Below are 21027 nucleotides of genomic sequence, written 5' to 3' on the forward strand. Positions count from 1 at the left end.
GCTTCACCTATTTTGCACAAAACGAGACCATGTAGTGTGGAGTCTTTTTGTAAGCTGTGGTAGAAATGAACTAGAAGGCGGTGAAGCTACTTTTTAGCCTCACCGATGAAGACCATGTATCGTAGAAATGACACTGGGCAGTGTGACTTTTGCAATTTTCTAAAAAGAACACATATATGAGCAATGCAAACATGTACATATGTGCATACCTTAAAAAAAATAAAAACAGTACACCATACTTGAGACTTGCATTAATCTGCAATCGCGCTATATATACCCTATACAAATCATCACCAAGCACACGATAAAAAGGATAGGAAAACACTGGCACACTCGGAATTGTAAACGATAGCAGTAAGATGCCCGCAGCCCTTTGAGAAACACTTAGTTTTTTTTTTGTTGGAAAAGTAGCTTAGCACTTATTAGGCCTATAGGGGTAGTACTGTGGAAGATGGTCTGAAATTGCACGCAGATAGATCTGTCGACGAGGCGAGCACGCAGGAATACGCACGGCCAGCCTTAGGCGCGTCAGTCCCTGTCGTTGAGGCCGAACTTGCGGTCGAAGAAGTGTCCGACGGCGTGGAACGCCGGGCCGAAGAACCCGCCGCCGCCGCCGCCGCCGCCTCTCCTCCTCTGGTCGTTGCTCTGGCTGTCGTTGTCGTACCCCGGCGCGCCGTACACGTTCACCTCCCTGGTGTTGATGTACAAGGGGGACCTGCTGCCGTCCTGCGGAGCCCAGAACGCCCCGCCGTCACCGCCGGTGCCGTAGGGAGCGCTGTTGCCGTAGCCGCCGCCGCCGCGGTAGGGAGAGCTGTTTCCGTAGCCGCCGCCGCCACCGTAGTAGGGGCCTAGGACTACGCTGCCGCCGTTGTAGCGGTTGCCGCCGCTATTGTTGTAGTCGTCGCTACCGCCGTTGCTGCTGTAGTTGTTGTAGCCGTTGTCGTCGGCCTCGTCGGTGCTGCCCTTGGCGTACGACTTGGGGTAGTCGTCGTCGGCGTCGGCGTCTCTCTTGTTGCCGCTGCTCTTCTTCAGCCTCGAGGACCCGCGCTTCTTGCCGCCGCCGGTTGCTTCATACTGCGGCTGGCCGCCACCGTACCCGTCCTGCTGGTCGTTGCCGTTGTTCTGGCCGCCGGCGAAGTGTGATCTGCTGCCCCAGTACGACATGGGGTGTATCCTGGTCGACCTGCTGTCTCTAGCTCTTTATTTACTCCTGCATGCTATACCCACACAAACAAGAGATACTAATAAGCAAGCTCGGACCTATTGACCTGATGGGCTAATTTCAGTTCATCAGAAAACAAGCGATGCGTGGTTACTTCGATCGATCCTACGACATACGAAAAGAACACTTTCTGCACGTTAACTAAACAGGAATACAGGATGGATTCCGAAACAAAAGCTAGCCCATCAAGAGATATTTGGAGACTCCAGTAGAACAGTAAAAAGTGAAAAAAAAATTGAAGGGAAGAAAAGAAGTGGCTTTATTTGGCAGCATGCACGCGTTCGTACCCTTTGCCGTAAGCGGCCTCGCCTTTGCAAATTGCAATGAGCACAGTCGAGTAGTAAGCAGTGTGCTGGACATATATGTAGGGCTCCAAGTCAACGTCTACCCAGCAGAAGTCAAGAGAAAAATGCACTTTTTTCCAAGACATTCGTCAAGCACAAGCATGCGTGGTGCCCAATTTCGTCACCCTCTGCATAAATTTATTTTGCTCATGAGAAACAGTCCAAATTAAACAATTTCGATCCATAGAAAAGAAGCATCGATCAGCACACAGGTTCATTCTGAAATCATCTCTCTCTCACACACTCTCTCTGCTCTCTCGCGCGCAGAAATCAGAACTACCTCTCCCTCTTTCTGCACCACAAAGGAGGCCCGGATTGACGACCCTGATCTTGGATTCAGTCTCAAAGGTCAAGATCCGAACTATTTTTTTCGAAGCTTGGGTCTCGATCACATCAAAAAGCTTATATAGTAGCTGTAATAATCTGTTGGTTATAAAAACAAAACTCTAATATTCATTACCTCTCCACGCCTTAGATCTAGAGGTGCAAATTGATGATCCTTAGATGCACCTCCAACACTTTTTAGTTCAAAGGTTTGTAGTAATTTTTCAAATTGAGAGCTTAATTTGAAAAATACCTAAGGGCCACCAATTAACACCCCTACTTGGATCTGATCGAAACGACAGCCTAGGAATGCAAGATCCATGCACTGTCACTGTCCATGCCCGTACTAATAAGCAGATGTCTCAAGGCATCATGCGTTTGGACGCCAGGTCCAATCCAACAGGGAACTTCGCAAGAACTTTCGCGCTTCGTCATAGCTTCGGTAGCATTGAGCCATTGACAAGCTAGAGAAAAACCATCTTGACGAGAACGACTACTCAGATGCTTATGGGTGTGCCTACCCTAGCTGTGTACTTCCTAACAAGAGACTTGCAAATCTAGTTTATTACATGCACTTGTATGTACTGGATACTGGTGTGCATCACAGATACAATTAACTATATCATAATGCGACGCTCAACTTAACAAAAAAAATTAATTGTTGGTGCGCAAATTTCCATTGACCAATCTTGAGATAGAACGAAGAAGCAGACCCTACCGGCATGTATCCAACTTGCAGCATCATATCTTGATCCACAAGAAAAACCAAAGGAGATTATTACAGTCATTCGTCAGCCCATTACTGCCATCAACACATGACCAATCTTTGTTTACAAAGATGGTTAGGTATCATCTGCAGTGTGCTATTCCAACCATTCAGAGTGTGGCCGTGACATGTATGGGTTTATAGTTAAACAAAGCGCAATAACACATAATATTATTAGCAACCATCAGCGGATCGGATGTGCGTGGCAGATCTATGAGAGGCATGCCCATATTTAGGTGCATGCTAAATTAGCACTGCTAGTCATTCTCAAGAGGTAGGCGAAACACTGATTGAACCGGTATTATTCCTGCAAAAAATATTGTACTATTGAAACTCGATCGAAGGGGGCATGACGGCCTCCGCTGTTTTTCTTTAGGCCATTTTTCTTTAGGAGGAAGTGACTTCAGCTTCCCGACTGAGAAAACCTTCCGAACCTTAACTTCTCTAGCTAGCGAGAGGGATTTTTTTAACCTCAGTTTGAGATTCGCTCTCACCGGGAGTCGAACTCAGAACGAGTACTATTGGAGCCATCTAACCAAGTCAACTTGAAAAAAAAAACCGTATTATTCAAGATAAAAACGAACGATACGTTGCGTGAACCAAATTAGGAGAGGAGATAACCCCTGCTAATGGGCTTATAATAAGATGAATTCCTTCTTCTTTTTTGCGAATGAAGATGGATTCCTTCATGGGTTGGAATATATACAAATATATATCTTGTATGCCAAATTGTTGCTGCCCGGCGAGATCGATAGTAGTTGAGGGGAAGGGGATAATGATGCTGAGTTAGCAGAGCGGCGTTCGTCATGGGTAAACCATTGACCCGTCGGTTGCGTGCAAGGTTAGAATTGTTAGTTAAAGCAGAAGAAGGCCATGCCCTCGCGCCAAGTTTTCCTGAGGGCGATCGTCGATCGAAAGCTGTGCTCGCGCGTGCTACTTTCACATGTCGTGTGCATCAACGTTACTGATCCGACTCAGCAGTCACTTTGCAAATTTTTTATCTTCCAAACAGACACCTTTTTTTATTACTTTTACAGTTTTACGTCCAACGCGTCGTCTTCAGCTAGCCGATCACGTCTCAAATTTTGTTAGCCCAATCGGTGGTGGTGTCGCCAGTAAATGGCCGGCTGGTGATGATACAGCTAGCTAGCGTACGTGATCCACATTGTTTTTTTTTCGTCACGTAGTACGCAAGCATGCACGCACGGCGTATAGGCCGATGACGTCGTTGCTGACGACCAGCTCTGAGGTGTACACGCACCTTGATCCAGATGGATACTGGCATACTGCCACTTGACTTGACACTTAACTTGCAGTTGACTAGCAGATCGGAACAAGCACAGACCGGCCGGCAGGCGATAGATAAGGATGAGTAAGTAGGCCAACTATGATGACACTAATTGAGAAGTGGCCGTAGATTGCTGCATTGCGAGATACACAATGTTACATGTCACCATACTTGCACGCGTCACTAGTTTTTGCAGTGATCCATTGTTCTGTACCCTTTCACTTTCGCGTGCTACGTACAGTACTAGCTAGATGCATCTCCGTAAGCATTTGACTCATCTTGGCAAAAGATCCATGAGACCTGTACATGTCTGCAGCATACTGCGTGCTGCTAATTTTACAATGTACAATGTGCAGCATACTCAGGTTTCATCAACCATCATTTGATCGAAGTCACGTTAGCACAATCAGGGTCACGGTACGGTGTGTTTCAGATCCTGTCCCAGAAGGGGTCTCTACTCTCTTGTTTCGAGCTGCGAGTGGGCAAAGCACGGGGCCACGGGTGACCATGACAAACCTGAAACCTGACATTTTGGAAAGATCCTGACATGACATGGCAATCACATCTAATACACGGTTCGCACTATTGTTTGCTTTTGTTATGTATTCCTACTACTACTACTACTATATACTGGAGCATACACATTACGCGACGGAGATGAAATTGAAGCAGGAACCAAGGATGCTTAGTTACAGATTTGTTGTGCTTGCGTGTGTGGTATCATCAGTCATGCACATTCTACATTGCTGTATATTGTTGGGCTGCTGCCCAGAGTCCTAGCTCGTCACAGTGTGCTCCAATATTATTGTTAAAAAGAAACGGGGCAGGCCCTGCGCTAGGTCTGCTATGAGCCAGAAAATAAAAGACAATCTCTTTCATGAATAAACACTGAATATCCCATGGCCCTACCTCGTTGCAACATGTTTGATTGAATCTGAAAAAACAAACACCGGTGTTGCTTCTCATTAGCTATACGTTAAAATCCGGCAAAGCTTCTCATCAGCTAAAACAACACGGACGTGACCAACAACCTTATACATTTTATTCCACCCAGTCCCAGAGAAAATGACACGACTATTCTACTTTTCCAGTGCCAGCTACTGTACTGTACTCTGTATATCCAATCATCCAATGTTGGGAACTCTAAAAGCACAGATGGACAGGCCCCCTCTCCCAGCTGAACAAAAAAAGCGCCGGCACACACTTCTGGACCATGGTCTCATGTACAATTACACATCATCATCATGTACACTAGTCTCAGCAGAAAATTACCATGTGAAAAAACGCAAGAGGAAAGAAAAATACCCGCAACCATCCACAAATCTCAGCAGCACATCCCCCTCCCAATTGAAAAGGGGGGAATGTCGTGTCTTGTGACTCAACAAATATACCCCTTGTAACCTCAGCAAGATCGATCATGGCCATTTCTGTGATCGGACCATGTTGGATATTAGCTCCATTTGCTCAAAAGAGACCACACAGCATCTGGTGTATCCTCTAGCCTAGCAAGTCCTTGAAAAGATTGGGATTGTTCCCTGTTGGTGTCACACCTACTTGTCGTGCAGTCGCATCCTTTTGCAAGGCATCTTGAAGGCTAGGACCCTTCTTTGCAGCCGCTGCAGTTGCTCCTTTGAGCGAGCTCATCAAATTAACATCACCTAGAGCAGGATCAGAGGATTCACTGGTCGCTCCAGTTGGTACATCATCTGAGAAGATCGACATAAGATCTGGTGCTTTGGAAGTGCTGGTAGCCAGAGCTCCAGAAACCACCGGAGTGGCCGATGCTGGTCCAAGAAGCCCCTCTAGCTGTGAGAAAGGGTCAGCTGACGGAGGACTTGATGAGACTGGCTCATCACCCAGATCCAGCAGATCAGGCGGTGGGGCAGCGGGGATTACTTGCTCTTTAATGGGTTGGGGTGCTGCACTACTCACAGTTGCTTTGTCCGCTGATGCACTTTCCTTTGAAGCCTTTCGAGAAGCTTGTGCTTTCCTGTCAGCTTTAGCAGCTGCTGAACCAAAAAGCGAAGCAGCAAGCCGTTGCTTTTCTGCTGAAATTTCTGTGCCCTGCTGTCTCTTTGAACCATAGGAGGACTCCCGCGCCTGCGAACTGGTTAAGCCTCCCCCATCAGAATGAGAGGCCCCGTTGGTTGCTTGTTGGCTAGACGCTGAGCTTGAAGGTGTAGAAGAGGAATAGGTTGGCCTTCCCCATTTCTTTTGAACCCCATCAAGACGAAGTTTGACACCAAACTCACCAGAAATCGCATCACCTGAAGGCTGGGACCTTGATGTTTGGTGGTCTTCCTTATGGTAACCAGGATCTGGAACTGGAACCAGGTCAGTAGGTGGTGTGGACATGCTGACTTGTGAGGTTGCTAGTGCCAGCGAAGGTTTAGGCATCTCATAGGCCTCAAATCTAAGAGTATGGGCAGATGCTTCCTGTTGTTCGTGGCTTCTGTAGCTGCCAACACTCATCACACCTGAGCGTTCGCTCTCCGGAATGTAAGGGGCCGCACCATTTTCCAAGGCTTGCTGCACATAACTGTTTAGAAATGAGAGGTTTCTGTCAACCTGCAATGGAAAGAAATATTTACAAAACGGTCAGATTCTTTCTTTGAAAAGTACGGGCAGATTCATGTGCACAAGAACTGACAAGAACCACACTAGGAATCTCAGCCTAGGGTTAGGATTAACCCCATTACTCCTATCCCAATTGTGACAACAGCTTGAGGGAGGGATCTTAGGAGAAAGATGGGACCATGAATGGGGACAGAACATTGAGCCATAAAAGAAAATTTCCTTTTCCTTACTTAACTGAAAAAAAGGATGATTATGAGGGCTCCTAACAGACTGGCTTTAGACACGACCTATTACAATCTACAACCACGTAAAGATACAATTTATTACCACGTAAAGATACAATTTACAATTTACATGTCTGAACCATACCTACATCGCTGAATACCTACATCACCCAGAACCAAGTAATGAAAACTGATATAGTCATGTATTCAGCGATGTAGGTATGGTTCAGACATGTAAAAGAAATCAAATTCGTCTCACATTCCTATTTGTGCAGGGATCAGGAAAGATATGCCCAAACATTCAACATCTCATAATAAGAACAAGATAATAGAAGGACCAAGCTAATTTCCAAGGATGGTATAACAGTACCTCAATATCTTCACAGCTTGCATCTGCGGGCATAACACTTTCAACAGCACGTTTGTCCAAACCTAGTAAAGCCTGTAGTTCATATGCCCGTTGCTGCAAATCTGTTGAATGCGAAGCTGACAATTCATCTACCAATGTTTGGCACTGCAAGAACAGGGAAGATCCATAAATATTTGAAGTAGAAACTGAATAATGGCACCAAATTAACAATAATGTTTTACTTGATTCCTATATCCGTTGCTTCATATTGTCCGGTATTAAATCACATAACTATTCAATGAATGTACTTGGTTCTTTGACAACAAACACCATGATAATAAATTAGTTTAGCAAAAGATTATTATCAAATCATATGTAATGCAGGAATCACAGGATATGTGTAAATATGAGGTTGAATACTCATGAGCTTTATTTACTCAGCGGTGCTTCAACTTTGCAATGCATGGAGATTTTACCTAGCCCATTCTTAGCTGATTTTCCTGTCTCCATAAATAACCAGCCTTAATGATGCAAGTCCTTGCTAAAGTAATGAACAAAGCAAGAGACTTGAATGCACCCATATAATGAACTTTCGTGGCTCCAAACAGACTAAAGCTGCTATGAATAGATATGGACTGATGAAATCGCACTGTAAAAAAAGTTTTATTTCCATTTACCTCAGGCAGCATATCAATCTTCCTTCCGACAGAAATTTCAAATGCAAATATCTTCAAAATCGCCGAGATTGCATACGCCTTCATAAGCAAAACCAAATAAACAATAGTACCATACGTCAAATACAGCATACAAAAGAACTTATCAGCAACAGAATATAGGTGCTCATAGATGATAAATTTCCAGAACGAGTCAGTAATATCCAGTGTCGAATTAATGCTAGATCATGGACATATGGAGGAAGAAGCTTCAGCCATGTACACCGTGGCCAGTTTACATCAACATATGTTTGTACGTACAAAAACATGTATATGTCAAATTTTGGTATATAAAATTTCAACTTGGCAACTGACCGAAGGCCACAGTTCCGCTAAAGAATTGGTCAATAGATTGAACTGCACACCATGTTTATACTATCAAACAATAATGTACTGTGTGTACTACTCTTTAAATTGCAGAAAAAAGAAATATGATATTACAACAAAAAAACATCTCAGGGACAATTCCAGATTATCAAATCAAGCCTAATTGTTTCAGATTATCCAATCGAGCCCAACAGACATATTTTAGTATAGAGCATGCAGGATATAACGAGGCCAAGGTAAACTAATCGATGAAACATGAACTAAGATACAAAAACATACCTTGACAGTGTCATCTGTGAGATGGGCCTCTGCAACATCACACAACTTTCCAATGATATAAGAAGCTGAATACTTCCCATCTGCCGTTCCATATTCTCCCAAAACCCAGCATATTATCTGAAAGTGAAATGAATCAACATTAACTATACCAGAAATGACAATTTTGAACACAAATGGCAATAGAAAATAAGTTAATAACTACCTGCAGGAAAGAAGAAGGAAGCTTTGGCTCTCCCACGATGCGGAGATAGGAATCTACCTGTTTAAGCACAATGTAAAAGTGTTACTGACTTACTGGCAGATCAAGTGAGGTGGACATCAGAGACAAACAATTGTGAATGTTGTTCAAAACATTGTTAACATAGCTGGAATGTAAGCATGAAAGATAATCATGAAATTTTCCTCAATAGTCCGGTTAGAAACCAAGAATATGTGATTTTCTCCTTTAGTCAGCCCAGTCTCCATGTGGGAAACTAAAGTGAATTTGACAAGATAAATCAAGGTAGAACTTAATCCTTAAGCTTTCCTTTTGTTTTTATGATTTCATGATCAACTGACCAGATAAAGATTGCAACTGAAGATGTATTTATCCATAATAATAACATTCGGTGTTAAGAATGTGGATGCAACAAAAATTTGGAGTTCAGAGTACATACAGCTGATGATCTTAGTTGACTGTCAGCACCTTCATCCTCCACACCAAAGCCTTCAGCAATAAGCCGCATCAAATTGTGTGCCACTCTTATGTTGACAAGATCTCCAGCATGCTCGAAGACTTTATTCATGGTCTGTACGAAAACAGAGGAAAATAAAGGTTCTGCTGTTAAGAATCAACTGAAGATGTTTGACAACATTTACACGTTGGCCCATGTAATTACCTGGATGAACCACTGATTGCTAGGTGCAAATTGCTCTGCAAGTTCAACACAACGTGATGCGATTTCTGTCTTGTAATGATGATCAGTTATGTTGATCATGTACTCAATCATTCTATCAACAATCACTTCAATATTTGTTGACTTTGTCATCTTATAAAGAAGCTCAAAAGTCTTGCGCTTCAAAGTGTCATCAGGGTCCTATTCACAAATCCAGTGAGTGAGAAAATAGAGTGCTACTGAGAACAAATTTAAAATGCTAAACTGCTGACACAAAGAAATGTATCAGCAAAGGCTGGAAATAATAACCATAAACAATAAAAGCACTAGAAACATTCCTCACATTAAGTTCTGAAACTAGAACATGATTACAATAAAAGAGTCTTAGCTTCATTCTATTGCAGCGAGAAACAGACATTGGAGAATCATCAATGTTTGACATATCCCTTACCTCTAAACAATCAATAACGGCCAATTGGTGCTCTTCCGCAATATCTGGATTTATTTTTATTAGCCGGCCAAGAGCATCAATACCCATGTACTTAAGATTATGGCTATCACTCTGCAATCCACGGCGGTAACGTATCAAGTTGGTTAGCTTGGGGCCAAAATGAGTGCCATTTATTTGTCCCATAATAATGAATTATGTGCAAACCTTCAGAAACTTTGATGTCGTTTCAGCTGCAGCCTCTAGCATCTTAGGGTTTGGGAAAATGGATGAAATGCAGCATATGCATTCATACAGTATAGCATTTCCAATATTGCTTGCAGTGTCACCCTTCCTGAATATATCACCCAATACCGTGTACATATGTCCACTTGCTTGTTTATCACCGCTACCCAGCACAGCAAGTATCTTCAATAGTTTTATCTGCAGATAATGGCAGAAAAATCTAAGGGGAATAGAATGGTACCAACTTTAGACTCAAAACTACTAGAAAAAACATAAAATGCAGTGGAAACCTATCAACACATAATAAATCAAATAATAGATCATGTACCTGAATAAACGGTGCAGGCATCTGGTGATAATCATAGGAAGTAGGAAGCCTCCTCTCTGCAACTTGTTTGAGGATGTTAACAAAACTAACAACCAAATCCTTGTATGAATTTGGTTCCTCCAAGATCAGGTCATAGAGGGGGCACAGGGTTGCACCCATCACGCCAGGATCGTTGTCACAGAGCCTCTGCACAGTAAGACGCACCACTACTCAGAACCTCACACACTCCTCTGTGCCGCAGTTAAAGATGAGAAGTTACTCTAGCTTACATAAAATTACAAAGGAAAGCAAAGATTAATATTCTGTCCAAATTGCAACCAATGACTGACTATAATATCTAAAATGGCATATCCTCAACATCCAGGGCATGCCAAAGATACAAAGTCACATGATTCATTTCAACAAAATGCAATTGGATACAACAGCTAGTTGCTTCAATTTAGCATACAGAGACATTTGTAAATGCATACTCCAGAGAACAGACACCTTAAAAAGAAGTGGCAGTAGATTGAAACAAAGTTGTAGCCCATGGAGCAAATGCATAATCATTACAGGTTATTCTGCTATGGTAACAATTATAAGAAAAGCATGAATTTTATCAAAGTAAATGGATAATGGGGAAAATTGAACCTTGCGGAAGTTGGAGACAAGGTGGGAAACAGAGGAGGGGGATCGCTGGTAGAATCGGTGCAGCGCCATGACGGCCTTCTTCCTCACAGCCTCCTTAGGGTGTGCAAGCAGCTCTACAACTTGTGGCAGCACGGCGGGGATGGCCTCCTCGCCAATGAGGCGGCACGCGGCGGTGAGTGCTGCGCAGACGACGAGGTAGTTGTCGGACCTGAGGTCCTTCTGGATGGTGTTGACCACGAGGATGACGAGGTCGTGCCGCTCGTCGAGGAAGAGCGCGACGGCGAGGTACCCGGTCCGCTTGAGCGGGAGCGACTCGTCGTGGGTCATCTTGACGGCGTGGATGTGACCGAAGGAGGCGTCGTGGCCGAGCATCTCAGCGTAGACGAGGCGGAGGAGGAGCTCCTTCATCTTGCGGCGGGGCACGTCGGGATCGGCGAGGCGGCGCTTGAGGTGCTCGAGCTCGCGCGCGATGATGCGGTCCTCCTCCGCCTTGGAGCGCGCCTCGCCGATGGACTTGACGAGGTCGAGGAACTCCTTGGACTGCCCCCACCCGCCCTGCGACCCCATCGCCAGCTCCCGCCCGATCGTCCGCAGCTGCTCCATTGCCGGCGCCCGCTCCCGGTAGGGCAGAGGCTTCCTCCTCGGGGGGCGCGGCCGCCGCCGGCGACGGCGGAGGCGTCCGGTTGGAGTGGGGAAGTGGAGAGGTGGAGGAGATCTGGATCGGCGAGTGGGGGAGAGCCGGCGAGGTGGGTTTGCGGGGAGATCGGGATCGGGATTAGCGAGGGAGCAGAGGAGAGGGGGTCTAGTTTTCCCCTCTCTTTTTTACGTTTTCTCCTCCCTGGTTTTTTTTTTTTTTTTTTGAAGTGGTCTCCTCCCTGGTTTTACTCCAGTATTGAGTTGGTTTGTTTTGCAAGGGAAGTCCAGTACTGTTGTGAAACTCTTTTATCTTCCACTCCTTGCTGGATTTGCATTTCAAACGGGAAATGTGAATTCTTAATATTAAATGTGCTTTATTTGAAGTTTTTAGACATGGATTTTGATGTTATGATAAATACAAATAAGTCAAAATAAAACCCTTTAGTAATAACTTCATCTGAAAATATAAGGCATGCACTCAACCTAAGTTTTAAACATTTTAATATTTGAGCAATACTTGCTCTAAGAATTTATACACGATTACATATAAATTTGATATCCTATGATTTTTATTCCAGAGCACTTTCATATCTTGTCAAATTTATGGCTGCATATATTTTCATGGAGGACGATCAGTAGCGTAGATATAGTAAGATAAGAAGTCTAGGGAGAAAGGTTGTTGGAAAATAAGGAGACGACGGTTAGGATGCCAAGAGCAAAGAGGATGAACATACGCTTGTTTATTTCAACGCCGACCTTGGAAAGAACATGGGAGATGCAGCGGTGGAAGGAATTGTTAGGTCCGCAAGTGTGAGATGGAATTTTCGGAAAATGAAGGGCACCAAGAGGTCACTGGCGTACCCAATGGGTGGGCCACCTATGCCATACCTAAACATTTTGGCTCACCTAGTAAAAAATACAAGCACTCTTGTTAATGTGACAAAGAATACCTAAATACATAAATGAATTAAGTGTTTGCAAAGAAGAGAGTAAGATATATATTCGTAATCACTCTTGTTAAGGACTAATGGTTGGGAACAATTCCTTGAAAGAGTAGTTACTTTGTTTTGTAACAAATATGGTGTCCGAATTCCAGCTATGGAGGATAATTATGTGCCTTATGGAAAATCATCACGTTATGCTCGGAACCGAACAAATGATGATCACTTCAAAAGAGAAATATATATTGGTGTCATCGATCAAATTAGTTAAGAACTTGATTATTGATTTGTTGTGATAAACATGGAGTTGCTTATCGGCCTTCAATCCTTCCAACTCATTTGCTTCTTTTAATGCACAAAAGGTACGTAGACTAGCTGAGTTCTACCCTAACGACATTAAAGGCCATGATTTTATGAAACTTGAATTGCAACTTGACAATTATATTGATGATATGATGCAAAATGATAACTTCAAAGGCCTTGTGAATCTTGTTGACCTCTTAGTAAAGCTTGTTCAAACAAATAGACACACGTTGTATGATATGATTTACACGCTTCTCAAATTGGTATTGCTTCTACCAGTAGCGACGACAAGTGTTGCACAGGTATTTTATACAATGGCTTTAGTCAAAACTAAGAAAAGAAATAAGTTGGCTGATACTCTTTTGGATGATTGTCTTGTCACATTCATTGAGCGGGATATTTTCTTTGAGGTGCATGAAAATGATATAATCGAGATGTTCATGAACTTTAGAAATCATAGACCAAACAAGAAGTAGCTTATTTCGTTCATTTGAACTAGTATGTTTGGATTATTTGTATTATAATTTATAAAATATTAGTATTTAACTATTAAATTTAAGACTTAGAATGTAATTTTTATTCTTGGTAACTGAAATTTTTGGTGAAATTTAAAGTTTATTATCGAATTATATATAGAAAAAATATTATGGCATACCCTCTATGAAATCATAGGTACGCCTAGAGGTTGGCAGCGAGTAGGATCAGAGATTGAGGGGGTGAGTTTTAGAGCAAATGGCATTTTCTTGTATAGATATTATATAAGATAAGATGTTAATAATCTAAGTGATATTGAAGATAGCAGTAGGGTAAAATTGTCTTACTGTTTGAGGTTGTGTGGTACTTATTTGTAAGAGGGCCTTGGAAGCGCGTTAAAGTGGAGCACCGAAAAGGGCATACCGCATACATCGCTCGCAAAAGATGGCGAATAATTGGACGGATATAGATTGTGAGTGTAGTGATTAGTGAGGCTCGAATTCAGTTGATTAGCATCTCTTTTCAGGTGGCAACATGCATTTTCTAATGAAATGGTAAGGCGCCCTATGTTTTTACTGGCTTCGTACATCGCAGATTAAACTCGATGCAACTAAAAATGTTGTCTCTTTGGAAAATTTGATTCCTTATCTCTATAGGAACATTGCGTAAACTACGAGATATTGTCTCTTTCCACTTACAAATTACAGATTCCAAGCAAACCAGGGCACAGTGAATGGCCTCTACAAAACGGGGTGAGCGGACTGCTCTGTAGACTGTAGCCTCTTAGGTCCAGTGAGTTCACTATATACTCTAGCTGCTGCACAGTTTCTTCCTGAAAATTGGCTGCCCATAATTCTGTTGATTTTCTCCATACTGCACTGCACCCATGGTTCAGCAGCTCCAGAAACCAAACCACAGAAAATACTCTGATTGCACAAGAATTTCAGTTCATCAAAAGACTAATCCGCCTCCCCAAGCCCATCGCTGCCATCTCCTCTTTTTGTTATCGGAGCCATACCACCACGTTTCTTGCCGTGGGTTGCTACTTCTGCATTTTTCCTCAAAACAGCACCTGGGGAGGGATATGGTCTTTGTTGGAACAAAGGTCCCTGCAAATTAAATGAAAAAAATGAGGCTCCATGATTCTAAGTATAAACAAAATACGAATTCGGTAGCTATGGATGCATTATAACTTATAAGATATTGCAGGCTTGCATGGGAATAATAATACCCTAACTACATTCCACATAATCCTAACCACCCATAACATGTCTGTGCGAATTGCACAGAGAGAGAAAAAAACAACTTCAGGACATAAAGTTTGCAAATAAAAAAAAAACATACAGCTGCAGTAGTATCTGCTGCTCGTGGTTGTACACCCTTCAAACCAACAACCCTGCAAAAACAAAAGCACAGCGCTATTAGCCTGTTATTTCAGAGGCAGCTAATTTATTATGTATACAATTCTTCGTTGGTTGCACAAAGCCAAAATAAGAATATCTTAATGCAAAAACCACAAAGCTTGTGAAAAACAACTGAATAGTAATAGACAAGGAAGAGAGATATCATGTACCAGCCACCCCGTGGAGCATCTGAGTAAGAACTTGGGTCCATCGGGTCAAGCTCATCATCCTCGGGGCGATTTCTTTTGCGGTGATCTTTTCTGTTTGGTTTCCCAGAGGGTGGTTTTGAGCTTGATCTGCATGTAAATGAAACAAATGACACTTTTCTGCTACAGTAGTTGACCGCAGGGGGGTAATAAAGTACCACATGTACTGTAGATCATATGGAAGAAGAATACTCAGCGAACCCATTAATGAGCAAAATGCATATACCATTATACCTGTCCTTAGCTGCAACATTCCCCTGAGTTCTGGTACCATTGTTACCAGAGTGCGCCGTATTGTCTGTGTAAGATGGATATTGTTGAAAAGGGAGGTTTTGAACCCTGCCATGAGTATTTAAAAGCAAACATTTAGCTATGTGTTCTCGATGTTTATACATTGGATTTGGTGTTAATAGTAGTTCATAACATAAAGACAAAGCATGCAAGACTGTTAACTCATCGCCAATGACAATATCCCGAATATAGTTCAGATCACAGAGATCCATTCAAAAGTGTAGTTTTGTACAAAATCATGTCATCTATATGAGAGAGATAATGATAAATCAAGCTTCATAACAAAACATTTGATCTCCTTTAAGGGGTGAGATTAAACAGATTACCTTGTGCAGTGGTTGCAGTATCCCCAAGATTGGACAAGACCAACTCCCCAACCACCACAGCCTGAACATCTCTGCATTTGAGAGTCCCAAATATCTGCAGTTTGAGTGACTGGCTCTACTGCAGTGTTGGTGGGAACATGAGGTGTAACAATGGTGTTCACAGAAGTAGGAGGCTCCCACTGTGTGGCCTGTGTCTTTGTATTATAATAGTATTTGTGGCCTAAAATAATGCACACATCACATTAAACTGAGGATGATAAACCACACACACACATTCCCAGGAGGCAGAAGCAAGGAAAAAAAGAATAATTTAGGACACGAAAGGGTCTCGTGCTTTTATTGAATATTTTAAAGGATACCTTGCCCAGCTCAACTTCCTATTTATAGTTTAACAACGTTTGATGTTTTTGGTCTTGCATCTGGACATTTCAAATTCTTTTGGAACCTTCAAAAGTTTAGGGCTAAAGATGCACATGAGTCATAAGGTTTGTGATAAATTAGAATTGTTTTGCTCCTATACCTGTTGTTTTATCAATTGCCTCCTCCCAATTCTCTGGCAAGGATGAAGAAACTTGATGTTGCATGGTGTTCACAGCACCAACGGGACGATCCCATTGACTCACTCCGGTGCTTTGATTGTAGAAATAAGGAGCACCGGTTGTCGGGTCCTTTGCTTCAACCTGAAGCCAGACAAGTTAGCCTTAATAAGTAATAACAGATAACCAGCTCCTTGTGGGGCCATACTACATCCTTCTGTATTACCTATCCTTTTGGACATAAAACAATCTCCAGCACACACCTTGAACATTACTCTCTCCAATTATATGTTAACAAAAATTATTAAAAGATAATGAAGTGGAAGTATTTTTGGTGAGAAATCTATTAGAATTCATTATAACTTGCACATCTAAATACCTCAGCATATGGTCAAATCTGTAAATTGGCGGCTGCAGGTACTCTTGGATGGAATAATGGTAGTAACTATTATCCTCTTATTCTATTATAAACCATAGTGAAACAAATGGAAAGTTGTATTGTTGATGCCTTGATGGTATAGGCGCACTAAAAACTGATGAAGAAGACATATATTGACCAACCATTTGAGACTGATAACCACATGAAATTGGCAGAAAAATAACAAAAAAAAAGGAGAAAACACTTGAGCACACTCACCCAACCAGGAGGCAACTCATGCACAGATTTGTTCTGGTTTTCTTGAGAATCCACCTGTCATTCAGCGGCATGAAATGAAGGATTTATTAATCAAAACTAAATATGTGCTAGATAAAATGTCAACTGAACATCAAGGCTGACAGATGCAGAAGCTAAGGCTAAAGACAAAAGGTATCTTTCGCCAACCGTTTTCAGTATCTACATATATGCTCAGACAGTATCATCAAATTTCCCACTGTTCTTCTGAAATTATGTACCATAAGTGGACTTTTAATAACCACATAGCTTTCATAAGTTCATATGCTAGATAATATCTTCTCCATGCCCAAGTAATGTATACGCATGATCCTAGATTATAACAAATAATCCATGCCTACCACTGAATAATAAGATTCTGCTGGTACTAGATCAAGGTCCTGACAGCTACAAGTATTTATTTCCCAACCTCCCAGTTTAATTTCCAAGGAATTACCCCTAGTAACTTACTTTCTGTGTACCCGTGCTATTCTTATTTGTTGTCTCATCTTTGAGAATTCCCCTTGCCCTTAACCTCTGCTTCAAAAAATCAGGGAGATCATTTCCACATTTTTCTTTATCAGATTCATCTCTAGGTTTGTCTGAAGAAAAGGATAATAGTTAGCACTTAATTATAATACTGGAACCAGAAAGTGGCTTAGAGATGTGGCAATGGCTTAGAGAGGTGGCATACTCATTTGAGCACTTGGCAAGTTTGCAGCATAATAAGCACCCCCTCCTGGGACACCATAGCCATTGCCAATTTCAACATTTCCTGTAAATGTGCTCAATCATCAGATTTGGGAAAGAGATACGTCAATATATAATAGTAAAAAATTAGTAAGTAACAAGAAGCTTCACAACTGCATAATGAAGAAATAGACAAAATGACTCCAGTTAGCAGAAAGATGCATAAGTCTTGAGACAGAATCACTAATCTTAATGACTCAGTAAGGATTCAAATCAAAATCATCATAGTCGCTTATTCGCTCTAGAAGTAGACAATTGAAAATAAATACAGCATTATCATGGAAAAACAATGACCATTGTTTGGATGAAGTGGCTTCCCCCTTTTGTTTGCCATCTCTGCACGATGATCAGCTGTCATCTTTAGCAAGTGTTCCTAAAAAACCAAGAATGAAAGTCATACACAAAGCACATGATGCAGAAAACCGAAAACCCATAAAGAAGAAAAAGACCAGCGATCGATATAATCACCTTCAATGCATTAGGGTCACGGCGGTTAGACAGTAAGTCTTCCCCATAGGTTGTAGGTTCACTTGTTGTGTTTGCATGTCTGATAGAAAAAAGGTGTAATAGAAACATAAAGCAGCTGCCAATAACTAGTAAAGACTGAAATGGGACAAAACACACCTTTGATTTTGTATGACTTGCTGGGTCTCAATGTCCTAGTAATCAGAAACAATTATCAGCAATCAATAAAAAAGAAACATAACAGCAACTCTCGGAATATGATCTGGGGGATATCTATACCTGTGCGTGAAGAACAGCCTCTTGGACAGCTGACTCAATATTTGCTGCACTATCACTACCGTTGGCACTAGCATTGTCAGGTCTAGTGTCAAATGGAGAATGATAAGACTGTGGGCCAGAATGGAACTGTGGCGGGTGATTGGGAGGTGCCTGTGGCCATGTTCCAACACCAGGTGGTAATGGTTGATTCTGAGAGTTATCCATGGTTGAGCAACAGCTAAATGTTATGCGCGCCTAGCTGAACTTCTGGAGTTTAATCTCAAAATCTGCAGCACAAGGCAACAAGCATAGCAACATCAGCACATAATTAGGTTAACAATTCTCACTGTTTCGCTCTAATCAAAAGCAGACATTGTCATGGTTCCACTAATCTGAATTCTGAACACATCCAGTTCATGCCTAACTAAAGGTCTAAAGCTACCTCACTTATGAATTTTCCATTCGCTACATCATATCAAGTATCAGTATCCAAATCCATTCAAATTGCAGTCTCCGAGCAGAAACCGCACTCGCATAAGCTATCAGCACTACAGGTTCCAAATCGCGCCGCAAACAACAAAAACTTATACTCTAATCTTAAAACCAAGTTCAATTCATTATATGGAGTGCACAAGGATAGCAGCGGACTTAGTGTGGGATTCTAACTCTCACGGTTGTTAACAAAACTTAATCTTAGCAAAAGTCGAATTAGGGTTTACCAGGAAAAGGGGTCAATTCCATGTCAGGATGGATCTCTGGTCCGCGTCAATCCGGCAACACCAGGGAGTGGCAAAGCAGGAGAGTGCGAGGGCCTTCGAGGTAGCTAGCGTTCTCCGACCGGCGGAAGGCGGAAGGACGCCGGAGGCGGGTCTGTTCGCGAGGCTGGCCGCTAGCGGAGGAGAGAGGAGATGGTCCGTGTGACGAGACGACGATGCTAGGTCTAGTCCTGGATTGGGCTTAGTTTTGGCCCAAGCTTGAACGAAATGGTTAGGCCCGTAGACCGGAATTTCGAGTTCGGCCTAAGATTCTGTTTTGGCCCAAGCCTGGCCGAAATGCAAAGGCCCCGAACTTGTGTCCTCTTCTGCTCCTGCTAGCTGTGTAGCTCCCTCAGATTCCAATATGTAAGACTGACTTCTGCAGCGCGAGGCAAAATCAATTTTACCTCGCGCTGGCCATTGTGCACGCACGGTAGAGCCTCCAACAGCAGAGCCAACGCGGGAGGCAAATTGCCTTTGGAGGAGAGAGGGGATGCAAAATTGCATTGCCTCTCTCCTCAAAGACATTCAAGCTGGAGGGAGAGGGCCGGGGAGCTCCGGCGGCGCGTCGATCTTGCGGCGGCCTCCGCTACGCCGCCACCCAACAACCGGGGACGAGAGGCGGCGCCGTGGAGTAGGGGAGCGAAGCCGGCCGGTGGGGCGGAGGAGCCGGCGCGCGGACGCCGGTGCGGCGAACGCTTCCGGCCGCCATGAACGGAGACAGAGATGAAGGGGACGAGGCCGCCGCGCGCGCAGGGGAGGGGAAGGAGGTCGGCCGCTGCGACCTCCATGGCCCGGCCTTGTCCTCGCAGATCCGCGCCGCCGGCATGGGGTCGATCCGCCTCGCTTCGGGAAGCTCGAATCGCGCCTGCGAGCTCGATCCGCGCGGCGCATCCCGCCGCCTCGCCGCATGCCGTCGCTGGACCACGGGCTCCTCCTTCTCAACCGCCGGAAGCAGGGGGCTTCTCGTACCCTAGATCCACCGCCCCGGCCACGGCGGGCTCCAGCGCAGGCGTGGCGAAGCGGGAGAGGTTGAAGGACCGGAGCCGGTCGTACCCCAGCAGCGGCGCCCTTCCCCTCGGCGGCGGCGACCGCCGGCGCCGCGACCTTGGAGGTGACGGCGATGGTGCCGATGACGATGGTCCGCGACCTTGGAGGAGACGGGGATGGCACAGGAGGTGGTGGTGGGGAAGAAGGGGGCGGCTCCGGCCGGAGATGAAGGGGAGGGGGCGGCGCGGACCGGAGGAGAGCGAGGACGGCCTCTTTTTCCTTCCTGCTGTTGGAGACGAAGCTTTTTGCCTGCCCGAGCCGGCCTCCGTGCGCAATGCATATCACCGAATGCCTATCCCATTTTGCAATCGCTTGTTGGAGTCGGTCGGCATTGCAAGATTCTGACCCCTCCAAGCTCTTGTCATGCCTGAGCCTGCCTACTCTGAGATGCGTTGACTGTGTACTGCTCCAGTTCTACGAGCTGCCAATAAAGTGATTATTCGTGGATGATAGGGTGAGATATGGACAATGGCGAATCCAGAAAAAATATATAGGGGGGCTGAAGTATAAGAGAGTTTGAGTTCATGGTATTCCATATAAAACCAACATTGAAGTTTTACATCATAAGAATAAACAAATTATGCAATTTACGTGGCCAAAGAGAGTCCCACTGCTTGAACTCGAATAATATGTGTGCAGCCCTCTTTTTGACATTTTAATTTTTGAGTTCTTCACAGACAAGCCAAAGATCTGCCATGAAATGCAAATTAAATACAAGATCAACACATGGGCATTGGGCATTTGGATAAGACCATACGCATGCAATGCAAACAGCCAATTGAAACTGAGTAGTAATACTAATTCCATTACGGCATTACCTATGACAAGCCAATTAGCCAAATATGCTTGCTGCCTTGCTTTGCTCTGTTGCGCGGCCGCCCGCCTGCACAGCTGCGCTGCGCGCCTGCGCCCACCGCCACGCGCCCCCACCGACCGCCGCGGCGCCGCCTGCCCACGTCGGGCCTCGTTCGCAGGCCGCAGCCCGCCCGGCCGCCGAGCAGGAGCAGCAGCCGCCCGCCGGCCGCGAGCTGCGGAGCTGGAGCTGCCTAACCCTAGGACTAG

General features: G+C 44.0%; 3 protein-coding genes across 5 annotated transcripts; all 3 read right to left on the reverse strand.

Annotated features, from left to right (window-relative positions):
• Positions 1–291: 291 nt before the first annotated feature.
• Positions 292–1604, reverse strand: LOC120676765 (eggshell protein 2A-like). Of its 2 annotated transcripts, none has more exons than XM_039958100.1 (2): positions 1510–1604; positions 292–1217 (listed from the first exon to the last, which is right to left on the reverse strand). In XM_039958100.1, exon 2 carries the CDS (start codon positions 1162–1164, stop codon positions 529–531), a length of 636 nt encoding a protein of 211 aa, XP_039814034.1. In that variant the 5' UTR covers positions 1165–1217; positions 1510–1604; the 3' UTR covers positions 292–528. The 2 variants fall into 2 exon arrangements, with proteins under 2 accessions (XP_039814034.1, XP_039814035.1); XM_039958101.1 differs by having other exon boundaries at positions 292–1219; positions 1482–1553.
• A 3222-nt stretch (positions 1605–4826) lies between these two features.
• On the reverse strand, positions 4827–11794 carry LOC120672259 (AP-4 complex subunit epsilon-like). Its single transcript, XM_039952576.1, has 11 exons — positions 10920–11794; positions 10290–10475; positions 9944–10159; positions 9740–9850; positions 9292–9489; positions 9070–9201; positions 8616–8672; positions 8414–8530; positions 7772–7849; positions 7116–7259; positions 4827–6512 (listed from the first exon to the last, which is right to left on the reverse strand). The coding sequence occupies exons 1-11, from the start codon at positions 11520–11522 to the stop codon at positions 5442–5444; spliced, it is 2913 nt and encodes a 970-aa protein (XP_039808510.1). The 5' UTR covers positions 11523–11794; the 3' UTR covers positions 4827–5441.
• Positions 11795–13868: 2074 nt separating this feature from the next.
• Positions 13869–21027, reverse strand: LOC120673185 (E3 ubiquitin-protein ligase Smurf1-like). Of its 2 annotated transcripts, none has more exons than XM_039953916.1 (14): positions 20784–21027; positions 18182–18447; positions 18062–18096; positions 17906–17984; positions 17732–17810; positions 17382–17462; positions 17159–17289; positions 16673–16726; positions 16020–16179; positions 15500–15719; positions 15117–15221; positions 14847–14972; positions 14618–14669; positions 13869–14382 (listed from the first exon to the last, which is right to left on the reverse strand). In XM_039953916.1, the coding sequence occupies exons 2-14, from the start codon at positions 18383–18385 to the stop codon at positions 14233–14235; spliced, it is 1476 nt and encodes a 491-aa protein (XP_039809850.1). In that variant the 5' UTR covers positions 18386–18447; positions 20784–21027; the 3' UTR covers positions 13869–14232. The 2 variants fall into 2 exon arrangements, with proteins under 2 accessions (XP_039809850.1, XP_039809849.1); XM_039953915.1 differs by lacking the exon at positions 20784–21027 and adding an exon at positions 18880–19071 and having other exon boundaries at positions 13879–14382.

This window comes from Panicum virgatum, chromosome 5N, assembly GCF_016808335.1.
Source record: "Panicum virgatum strain AP13 chromosome 5N, P.virgatum_v5, whole genome shotgun sequence".
NCBI lineage: Eukaryota > Viridiplantae > Streptophyta > Magnoliopsida > Poales > Poaceae > Panicum > Panicum virgatum.